At 43.6% G+C, this 11758-nt stretch overlaps 1 protein-coding gene across 1 annotated transcript; it reads right to left on the reverse strand.

The window, feature by feature from the left end:
• Positions 1-9952: 9952 nt before the first annotated feature.
• On the reverse strand, positions 9953-10837 carry LOC139388202 (uncharacterized). Its single transcript, XM_071134760.1, has one exon. It carries the CDS (start codon positions 10835-10837, stop codon positions 9953-9955), a length of 885 nt encoding a protein of 294 aa, XP_070990861.1.
• Positions 10838-11758: the final 921 nt, after the last annotated feature.

An 11758-nucleotide genomic window follows, 5' to 3' on the forward strand; every position in this document is an offset into this window, starting at 1 on the left:
GTCCAATTAATTGAATTTACCACAGGTGGACTCCAATCAAGTTGTAGAAACATCTCAAGGATGATCAATGGATACACGATGCACCTGAGCTCAATTTCGAGTCTCATAGCAAAGGGTCTGAATACTTATGTAAATAAGGTATTTCTGTTTTTGCTTTGTCATTATGGGGCATTGTGTGTAGATTGATGAGGAAAATTGTTAACTTAATCCGTTTTAGAATAAGACTGTAACGTAACAAAATGTGGAAAAGTAAAGGGTTCTGAATACTTTCCAAATGCACTGTAGATATACCGCTGACACTAAGGTTCACACACGTTTCCTGGCCGGCATCACAGTGATGAAGATAAACTCAGCAAGAAACGAAAGGTCCTCTCACTGTCAACTGCTTTTATTTTCAGCAAACTTGACATGTGTAAATATTTGTATAAACATAACAAGATTCAACAACCGAGACATAAACTGAACAAGTTCCACAGACATGTGACTAACAGAAATTGAATAATGTGTCCCTGAACAAAGGGGGGGTCAAAATCAAAAGTAACTGTCAGTATCTGGTGTGGCCACTAGCTGCATTAAGTACTGCAGTGCATCTCCTCCTCATGGACTGCACCAGATTTGCCAGTTCTGTGAGATGTTACCCCACTCTTCCACCAAGGCACCTGTAGGTTCCCGGACATTTCTCTGGGGAATGGCCCTAGCCCTCACCCTCTGATCCAACAGGTCCCAGATGTTCTCAATGGGATTGAGATCCAGGCTCCTCACTGGCCATGGCAGAACACTGACATTCCTGTCTTGCAGGAAATCACGTACAGAAATAACAGTATGGCTGATGGCATTGCAGGAAGGGTACCACATGAGGAGGGAGGATGTATTCCCTGCAACACACATCGTTGAAATTGCCTGCAATGACAACAAGCTCAGTCCGGTGATGCTGTGACACACCACCCCAGACCATTTTTTTTTTTTTTTTTTTTTTTTTTTTTTTTTTTTTTACCTTTATTTAACCAGGCAAGTCAGTTAAGAACAAATTCTTATTTTCAATGACGGCCTGGGAACAGTGGGTTAACTGCCTGTTCAGGGGCAGAACGACAGATTTTGTACCTTGTCAGCTCGGGGGTTTGAACTCACAACCTTCCGGTTACTAGTCCAACGCTCTAACCACTAGGCTACCCTGCCGCCCCATGACGGACCATGACGGACCATCCACCTCCAAATCGATCCTGCTCCAGAGTACAGGCCTCGGTGTAACACTCATTCCTTCGATGATGAACGTGAATCCGACCATCACCCCTGATGAGACAAAACCGTGACTTGTCAGTGAAGAGCACTTTTTGCCAGTCCTGTCTGGTCCAGCTATGGTGGGTTTGTGCCCATAGGCGACGTTGTTGCCAGTGATGTCTGGTGAGGACTTGCATTACAACAGGCCTACAAGCCCTCAGTCCAGCATCTCTCAGCCTATTGTGGACAGTCTGAGCACTGATGGAGGGATTGTGCGTTCCTGGTGTAACTCGGGCAGTTGTTGTTGCCATCCTGTACCTGTCCTGCAGGTGTGATGTTCGGATGTACCGATCCTGTGCAGGTGTTGTTACACGTGGTCTGCCACTGCGAGGACGATCAGCTGTCTGTCCTGTCTCCCTGTAGGTCAGTCTAGGATGTCTCACAGTCCGGACATTGCAATTTATTGCCCTGGCCACATATGCAGTCCTCATGCCTCCTTGCAGCATGCCTAAGGCACCTTCACGCAGATGAGCAGGGACCCTGCTGTTTTTCAGAGTCAGTACAAAGGCCTCTTTAGTGTCCTAAGTTTTCAAAACTGTGACCTTAATTGCCTGCCGTCTGTAAGCTGTTAGTGTCTTAACGACCCTTCCACAGGTGCATGTTCATTAATAGTTCATGGTTCATTGCACAAGCATGGGAAACAGTGTTGAAACACTTTACAATGAAGATTTTTACGAATTTTCTTTGAAAGACAGGGTCGTGAAAAAGGGACATTTCTTTTTTTGCTGAGTTTAGTTAGGTGGTAGTCCATCAGATAGAAATTCTACAGAGATTAGAGTGAGTGAGTGTCTGTGTGTGTGTTTGTGACTGCGTGCGAGTGTGTAATACTACAGACACACATTGAGGCTGTTCAGGCCGCTGGATGACTATAGGGTTACCACCACACGGTCCTGTAGATATAAATTTACTGTGTGTGTTTGTACCTGTGTGTGTGTGTGTGCTTCTTTAGATGTTGATGTACTGAACAAACAGCGCCACCAGCAGGTAAAGAAAGAGCAGGAACTCAAACAGCAGGCTGCTGTCCAATGGGAGTTCAGGGATCTGGGAGTGACGGACAGGTTCCGCCGTGATGAGGTTCTGAGAGGGGCGGGGCCGAGAGACCCACACAGTTACGCTCCTAGTTAGTGCGTGTGTTTGTGGTGCAGTGTGAATTGGCTACAGGAATAGGGCCTAGGTGTCTGTAACATGGTCCCAGATTTGTGCTCTTGCCAACTCTATTGCTGTCATTGTCAAGCCAAACATTTGTCATCACCCAGTAGTGACAAGGAGTTTAGCATGATGGCACAAACAGACTGGGACTCAGGCTAAGGTCTGCAGCAGTGAGGAATGTGTGTCTGAATGTGAGGAAGAACATGTTGTGGCGAGAACAGAACAGTGGAAGACATCTCTCCTCCTCCTCTGTGTTGCCATACCTTCTTACCCCTCAGGGGAAATATTGCTACTCCCCCCTCAGTCACATCACTGATTTGTTTGACTAACCTAACCTCCATTTTGTTAGAGCAGTGTTTCCCAACTCCAGTCCTCCAGTTCCCCAACAGTACACATTTTTGTTGTAGCCTGGACAAGCACACCTGATTCAACTTGTCAACTAATCACCAAGTTCTCAATGAGTTGAATCAGGTGTTCTTGTCTGTGGGCTACAACAAAAATGTGTGCTGTTGGGGGTACTCAAGGACTGGAGTTGAGGAATACTGTGATAGAGAAGGTGGGAGAGAAGATTAAATTGCAGTTATCTTACATCACAGGTTGGGAAGAAAGAAAATGTGATCGTCTTGCAGACTGATAGTCAACTTCAAAACAATTCTCAGAACTGAGTCAGATCAAATAGGCTTACACATTTCATTTTCCATGGAGCCTTGTGTGAATACATATAGCATGTGTGTGTGTGTTTTGGGGACGAGGATGTTAAGCCTGCTTGTTGTAGTGCAGTGCTGTCCGTGTGTGTATATCTCTCTCTCTATATCTGTGTGTCATCCCCCCTCATTCATTCCTCACCTGTTCCTGGATCCATTGCTATTGCTGAGGCTTCCTCCTACCACAGCCACTCCTCCACTGCAGGCACCTCCACTCTATGCCTCTCTGCCTATACAAGCACCCAGAGACCATCACCACTACTTCACAGCCTGACCCGACGCAGCCAGGCCAACCATAAAAACAAGAGATAATATAAGACTGGAAACATTAGAACACTATGACAAATCTGGGAAACCAGGCCTGGTATTCATAGTTGACTTTGAAAAGGCTTTTGATAAAGTATGACTGGAATTTATTTACATTTTGGAGAATATTTTATACAATGTGTTACATTTATGTATAGTAACCCTAGGTGTAAAATAGTAAATAATGGCTACTTATCAGAAAAGTATTAAACTGTCAAGAGGAAGCTGTACGGTGTTCCTCTGACACATTGGTGCAGCTGGCTTCCGGGTTAAGTGAGCAGTGTGTCAAGAAGCAGTGCGGCTTGGTGGGGTCGTGTTTTGGCGGACGCATGGCTCTCGACCTTCGCCTCTCCCAAGTCCGTACGGGAGTTGCAGCGATAGGACAAGACTGTAACTACCTATTGGATATCTTGGAATTGGGGAGAAAAAGGGAGAAAAAAAATATATAAAAAACTGTCAAGAGGAGTAAAACAAGGTTGTCTGTTAGCTATTAAAATAAGATTCAACCATAATATCAAGTGGCTAGAAATCTAGGGCTTGAAAACAAAGGCGTCATATTGTACGCTTCTGATTCATGTTTTCTTTAAATCCACAATTTGGATCCCTCCATAATCTTATATAGGATCTAAATTATTTTTCTAACCCTTCTAGATTACAACCAAATTACAAGTGTACTATATTACGTATTGGATCACTGAAAAATACAAGTTTTACATTACTGTGTAGTTTACCAATAAAATGGACTGACGGTGAAGTGGACATACTCGGTATTCATATGCTGAAACTAAAAAATATACTAATTGATTAAAAAAATGTTTTGGGAAAAAATGATATCATATGTAGGCCTGCCGGAGTTATGTCACACATGCAGCTAACAAAGATATATGGAAATGTCTACTCTATCCCAAACTACAACCAATGAATTGCAGCATTACTGCAAAAATGTAAATGGCAAGTGGAAGGGGGAGAAAGTAAGGAACTTGTCTGTCGGCCCTGCATTAAAGACCAGAACTGGTTAAAGAAAATTGTGATAAAAGTATACCAGTTTAATTTAAGCACCAAAAATAGTACAGCTGTGCCATACATATTGCAACATAGTTAGGAAGAGATTTTTGATGTATCGATTCCATGGCACATGGTTTATGAACTGATACACAAAACAACGCCGGATTCAAAACTTTGAGTTTTAAATTTGGATCAATATACAAAATTCTTGCAACCAATAGGATGTCATATATTTGGGGGATATAACCATCCCAGCTCTGCAGATTTAGCTGTGAAGAGACAGAATCCTTACATCATTTGTTTTTTGGTACTGTCCATATGCAGTTGGTTTTTGGTCGCAGGTTCAGGAATGGCTGAAGAATTGCAACATTTACCTGGTGCTAACTCTGAAAAATGCACTGCTGGGTGATCTGAAAAGTCACAGTCAATAGATCAATAATATAAAAATACTCTTAGCAAACATGTTTATCTTTCATTTAAAATCTGTAGAAACTATGAGAATAGAAAGATTCAGACCTTTTCTGAAACATCACAGCACAGTTGAAAAATATATGGCAAATAGAAATCAAAACTCTATGGTCTTCAGAGATAGATGGAAGGGGTTATGGGTAGCTGAAGGATGGGACTAAAAACAAACAGAATATAACCAATATACACAGGTAGTTAAGAAAGCAAAGGCAAGCTTTATCAAATAGAAATGTGCATCCTGTAGCACAAACTCCAAAAAGTTCTGGGACACTGTAAAGTCCATGGAGAATAAGAGCACCTCCTCACAGCTGCCCACTGCAGAGGCTAGGAAACTCTGTCACCACCGATAAATCTACAATAATCGAGAAGCATTTTTTTGATGACTGGTCATGCGTTCAACCTGGCTACCCCTACCAGGCTACCCCCTGGGAGGTTAACAGCTCTGCACCCCCCACAGCCTCAACATTTGTCCTTCACCCAAATCCAGATACCTGATGTTCTGAAAGAGCTGCAATATCTGGACCCCCACAAATCTGCTGTGCTAGACAATCTGGACCCTCTTTTTCTAAAATTGCAACCCCTATTACTAGCCTGTTCAACCTCTCTTTCATATCGTCTGAGATTCCTAAAGATTGGAAATCTGCCACGGTCATCCCCCTCTTCAAAGGGGGTGACACTCTAGACCCAAACTGTTACAGACCTATATCTATCCTGCCCTGCCTATCTAAAGTCTTCGAAAGCCAAGTTAGCAAACAGATCACCGACCATTTCGAATCCCACCGAACCTTCTCCGCTACGCAATCTGGTTTCCGAGCTGGTCATGGGTGCACCTCAGCCACGCTCAAGGTCCAAAACGATATCATAACCGCCATCAATAAAATACAATACTGTGCAGCCGTATTCATCGACCTGGCCAAGGCTGTCGACTCTGTCAATCACCGCATTCTTATAGGCAGGCTCAACAGCCTTGGTCTCTCTGCCTTGCCTGGTTCACCAACTACTTCTCAGATAGAGTTCAGCGTGTCAAATCGGAGGGCCTGTTGTCCGGACCTCTGGCAGTCTCTTTGGTGGTGCCACAGGGTTCAATTCTCGGGCCGACTCTTTTCTCTGTATACATCAATGATGTCGCTCTTGCTGCTGGTGATTCTCTGATCCACCTCTACACTGACGACACCATTCTGTATACTTCTGGCCCTTCTTTGGACACTGTGTTAACAAACTTCCAGATGAGCTTCAATGCCATACAACACTCCTTCTGTGGCCTCCAACTGCTCTTAAATGCAAGCAAAACTAAATGTATGCTCTTCAACCGATCGCTGCCCGCACCTGCCTGCCCGTCCAGCATCACTACTCTAGATGGTTCGGACTTAGAATATGTGGACAACTACAAATACCTAGGTATCTGGAGCTGACTGTAAACTATCCTTCCAGACTCACATTAAGAATCTCCAATCCCAAATTAAATCTAGAATCTGCTTCCTATTTCGCAACAGAATGCTGCCAAACATACCCTCGTAAAACTGACGATCCTACCGATTCTTGACTTCGGCGATGTCATTCACAAAATAGCCTCCAACACTCTATTCAGCAAATTTGATGTAGTCTATCACAGTGCCATCCATTCTGTCACCAAAGCCCCATATACTACCCACCACTGCGACCTGTATGCTCTCGTTGGATGGCCCTCGCTTTATATTCGTCGCCAAACCCACTGACTCCAGGTCATCTATAAGTCTTTGCTAGGTAAAGACTGGAACGAACTGCAAATATCACTGAAGCTGGAGACTCATATCTCCCTCACTAACTTTAAGCATCCGCTGTCAGAGCAGCTTACCGATCATTGCACCTGTACATAGTCCATCTGTAAATAGCCAACCAACTACCTCATCCCAATGTTGTTATTTATTTTTTGCTCTTTTGCAACCAGTAACTCTACTTACACATTCATCTTCTGCACATCTATCACTCCAGTGTTTAATTGTTAAATTCTAATTATTTCGCCACTTTGGCCTATTTATTGCCTTACCACCCTAATTTTACTACATTTGCACACACTGTATATATACTTTTCTATTGTGTTATTGACTGTACATTTGTTTATCCCATGTGTAACTCTGTGTTGTTTGTGCCGCACTGCTTTTCCTGTCTTGGCCAGGTTGCAGTTGTAAATGAGAACTTGTTCTCAACTGGCCTGTCTGGTTAAATAAAGGTGAAATAAAATGTATAAAATACATGTAAAATATAATGTGTCCGTAAAATGTATGTAGTATGTATTAGCTGGAAGTAGAAGCCTAAGTGCTGTTGTACATTAGTTTACTCCAATTAGAGGGGGTGGTAGGGTTAGGGGAAAAAAGGGAAAATATATATGTATATATAAATATATATATATAAATAATATATTTAAAATATATATATATATATATATATATATATATATATATATATATATATATATATATATACAGTACCATTCAAAAGTTTTGCTAGTTGAGAGATTGCCAAGCGTGTGCAAAGCTGTCATCGAGGCAAATGGGGGCTATTTTGAAGAATCTCAAATACAAAATATATTTTGATTTGTTTAACACTTTTTTGGTTACTACATGATTTCATATGTGTTATTTCCTAGTTTTGATGTCTTCACTATTATTCTACAATGTAGAAAATAGTAAAATAAAGAAACACCCTTGAATGAGTAGGTGTGCCCAAACCTTTGACTTGTACTGTAAAGTACCAAAAGTGTTGACACTGCAGGACTCTATGGAGCACTGGAAGTGACATTGACTGAGATTTTTTTTAAACAGGCTCACAAATATGTGCTCATGAATTAGTAAAACGTGTGCATGAATTGATATGAAACGTGCTAATGATTTATAAGACGAGCTTACGAATTGCAAAACGTCCCGAAGATGCTAGGGAGACAATCTCGACGACCATCACCCATTTCCAACCAACAGGGACACACACCACATAAAGACACACCACACAAAGACACAAAGACACACACCACACAAAGACAAACAAAACATATATAAGTGCTGCTTTCCAAGTCAAGAATGTGTAGGCTATTACAATGAACTTCCCACCTAATGTAATCCATTGAAAAACTTCCCTTGAATGAGTAGGTGTGTCCAAACTATTGACTGGTACTGTATATATATTTTAATGTAAATAAATGATGCCAACAACCTTTTTTACATGGTAAACAATGGCCAGACACACTTAGTTTTATGGCACACGTTGTACGGTTGTTTGGTCTGTGAACTCAATTTCTGTGGCCTGGCTTAATAGAGTAATGCAGGGGTTGGCAGCAGGCAATATAGTAAGAGCCGATTAAGTGTCCAAAATATATATTATTGGCCCCCTAAAGTGTTTTTAGTTTTTAGTCAAAAAATACTCTAAATTCACCAGGAATTCTGCTAAAAAGAGTTTAATTTAGGAAATCTGTTCCCAAGTATTCCCACAAATTAAAAAAAGAGACACACACTACCATTCAAAAGTTTGGGGTCACTTAGAAATGTCCTTGTTTCGAGAAGAAATAATTTTTTTGTCCTTTAAAATAAAATGTTCTGATCAAAGTATCAATAAAACTGGTGAAGTGAAGCTTTTTCTTTGCAACTCTGCCTAGAAGACCAGCATCCCGGAGTCGCCTCTTCACTGTTGACGTTGAGACCGGTGTTTTGTGGGTACTATTTAATGAAGCTGCCAGTTGAGGACTTGTGAGATGTCTGTTATCAAAACTAGACACTAATGTACTTGTCCTCTTGCTCAATTGTGCACCGGGGCCTCCCACTCCTCTTTCTATTCTGGTTAGAGCCAGTTTGAGCTGTTCTGTGAAGGGAGTAGTACACAGCGTTGTACGAGATCTTCAGTTTCTTGGCAATTTCTCGCATGGAATAGCCTTCATTTCTCAGAACAAGAATAGACACGAGTTCAGAAGAACATTGTTTGTTTCTGGACATTTTGAGCCTGTAATTGACCCCACAAATGCTGATGCTCCAGATACTCAACTAGCCTAAAGAAGACCAGTTTTATTGCTTCTTTAATCAGAACAACAGTTTTCAGCTGTGGTAACATAATTGCAAAAGGGTTTTGTAATGATCAATTAGCCTTTTAAAATGATAAACTTGGATTAGCTAACACAACGTGCCATTGGAACACAGGAGTGATGGTTGCTGATAATGGGCCTCTGTACGCCTTTGTAGATATTCCATTAAAAATCAGCCGTTTCCAGCTACAATATTAATTTACAACATTAACAATGTCAAAACTGTATTTCTGATCAATTCAATGTTATTTTTCTTTCAAAAACAAGGACATTTCTAAATGACCCCAAACTTTGGAACAGTGTAATCAAGGTATGAAATTATTGTAATTTCAATTCAATTGTGGTCAATTTGCAGTATACAAAAGATTACAATTATGATCCGGCCACCCGACCATTGGCTCCGACAAAAATCGTCCCCTGGCTGAATCTAATACCTAGCCCTGGAGTAATGTGTAATGAAGCAGACAGCAGAAGCTTGGCCTGGGTGGTGTGCAGGTTAATGGAACTACTGCTTGAATAGTTGCACAAAGTGTGTAGGCACACTCTCAAAACACACACACACACACACACACACACACACACACACACACACACACACGTTTAACAACTTCCATTCCCCCTGTCATGAGGGGATTTATGGCTGATTTAAGATTAAATCATGAACCCTGTTATGATCAACCCTGTTACTTTATTTGGCACTTAATAGGCACTTACTAGAGTATATATTTTTTTACCTCTTAAGTTGAACATGTGCTCTTTAAGACAGAATGTTAATTTTTTTAACCTAGTTATACTTCTCAAAAGGCACCGAATTGGTGGAATTACCCAGCTGTCTTTCACATACAAGATGCAAGAAAAGATACTGTTTCAGTGGAAACTACAATGTAAAAAGGAGAACTGTGTATGCAATTATTACTGAGAAAAGAGTGAAGGTGAAATAGTGTGAGAAGTAGGAAATGTGAAATGTGAAAAGAAATCCATCAGATGACAAGAGATTCTATGAGGCACTGAGTGGGAGGGGTGGAGAAGGGGTGAGAATTGACACTGAGTGTGAGGGTGAGAAGGGGTGGGGAGATTTGACACTGAGTATGAGGGGTGGAGAAGGGGTGGGGAAGTTTGACACTGAGTGTGAGCTGCGGAGAAGGGGTGGGGAAGTTTGACACTGAGTGTGAGGGGTGGAGAAGGGGTGGGGAGGTTTGACACTGAGTGTAAGGTTGGAGAAGGGGTGGGGAGGTTTGACACTGAGTGTGAGGGGTGGAGAAGGGGTGGGGAGGTTTGACACTGAGTGTGAGGGGTGGAGAAGGGGTGGGGAGGTTTGACACTGAGTGTGAGGGGTGGAGAAGGGGTGGGGAGGTTTGACACTGAGTGTGAGGGGTGGAGAAGGGGTGGGGAGGTTTGACACGGAGCGTGAGGGGTGGAGAATGGGTGGGGAGGTTTGACACTGAGTGTGAGGGTGGAGCAGGGGTGGGGAGGTTTGACACGGAGTGTGAGGGGCGGAGAAGGTGTAGGGAGGTTTGACACTGATTGTGAGGGGTGGAGAAGGGGTGGGGAGGTTTGACACGGAGCGTGAGGGGTGGAGAATGGGCGGGGGGGTTTGACACTGCTTGTGAGGGGTGGAGAAGGGGTGGGGAGGTTTGACACAGAGCATGAGGGGTGGAGAAGGGGTGGGGGGGGTTTGACACGGAGCGTTAGGGGTGGAGAAGGGGTGGGGAGGTTTGACACGGAGCGTGAGGGGTGGAGAAGGGGTGGAGAAGGGGTGGGGAGGTTTGACACGGAGCGTGAGGGGTGGAGAAGGGGTGGAGAAGGGGTGGGGAGGTTTGACACGAAGCGTGAGGGGTGGAGAAGGGGTGGAGAAGGGGTGGGGAGGTTTGACACAGAGCATGAGGGGTGGAGAAGGGGTGGGGGGGGTTTGACACGGAGCGTTAGGGGTGGAGAAGGGGTGGGGAGGTTTGACACGGAGCGTGAGGGGTGGAGAAGGGGTGGAGAAGGGGTGGGGAGGTTTGACACGGAGCGTGAGGGGTGGAGAAGGGGTGGAGAAGGGGTGGGGAGGTTTGACACGAAGCGTGAGGGGTGGAGAAGGGGTGGGGAGGTTTGACACGAAGCGTGAGGGGTGGAGAAGGGGTGGGGAGGTTTGACAGGTAGGTAAAAGGGAAAAATACGTTGCGAAACGTGTTACTTGGCAACGTAACCAATAATTCCAACGTGCCTCGAGGTCTCTGTAGAGGGGCACGTATTTCAGACTAACCTTTCTGCCCTGCTGCTCCCTCCTTCTCTCTCTCTTCCTCTCACACCCCCTCCCTTCTCACTGTGACAGGAGCTGGTTGCTCTAAAAAGGAAACAGCTTCTCTCCTCTGACACGAGTGGTTCCTCTGACAGGGATATGAACAGGGAAATCGCTTCTCTCCTCTGACACAAGTGGTTCCAGGTGGGTTTCAGACTCATTAACTCTCATTTGGGTTTACAAAGATATATTCCACCTGGATCCTTGGCAGCAAAAAGCTTTCGATCCATACCATCCTTGAGGCTGAAATATGAGATCAAAGAAAGACCAAGGCACCGTACCAACTGAGATTCAGAAGAGCTCCTAGGTGCTTTAAGATCGCCACACGTTGGAATCAGGACGTGAGTCAACAACAACCGTACGTGTAAATGAATGAGAATGGTAAAGGCACTTGTTCAAGCTTGCTTGAGGTTGCTGTGGATTCTCACCGTGGCAAAGTGTAAGATCCCAGGTAAGGATAAGATCTCTCTCGCCTCTTTGAAAGGTAGTAGTGCATGAATTGTCAGGAGAGGGTCAAGGCAG

The sequence above is a fragment of the Oncorhynchus clarkii genome, chromosome 29 (assembly GCF_045791955.1).
Source record: "Oncorhynchus clarkii lewisi isolate Uvic-CL-2024 chromosome 29, UVic_Ocla_1.0, whole genome shotgun sequence".
NCBI classification, from domain to species: Eukaryota; Metazoa; Chordata; class Actinopteri; order Salmoniformes; family Salmonidae; genus Oncorhynchus; species Oncorhynchus clarkii.

Bases quoted from the DNA above. Each gene is read 5' to 3' on its own strand.
- LOC139388202 (XM_071134760.1), bottom strand. From the start codon at position 10,837: ATGCTCTGTGTCAAACCTCCCCACCCCTTCTCCACCCCTTCTCCACCC.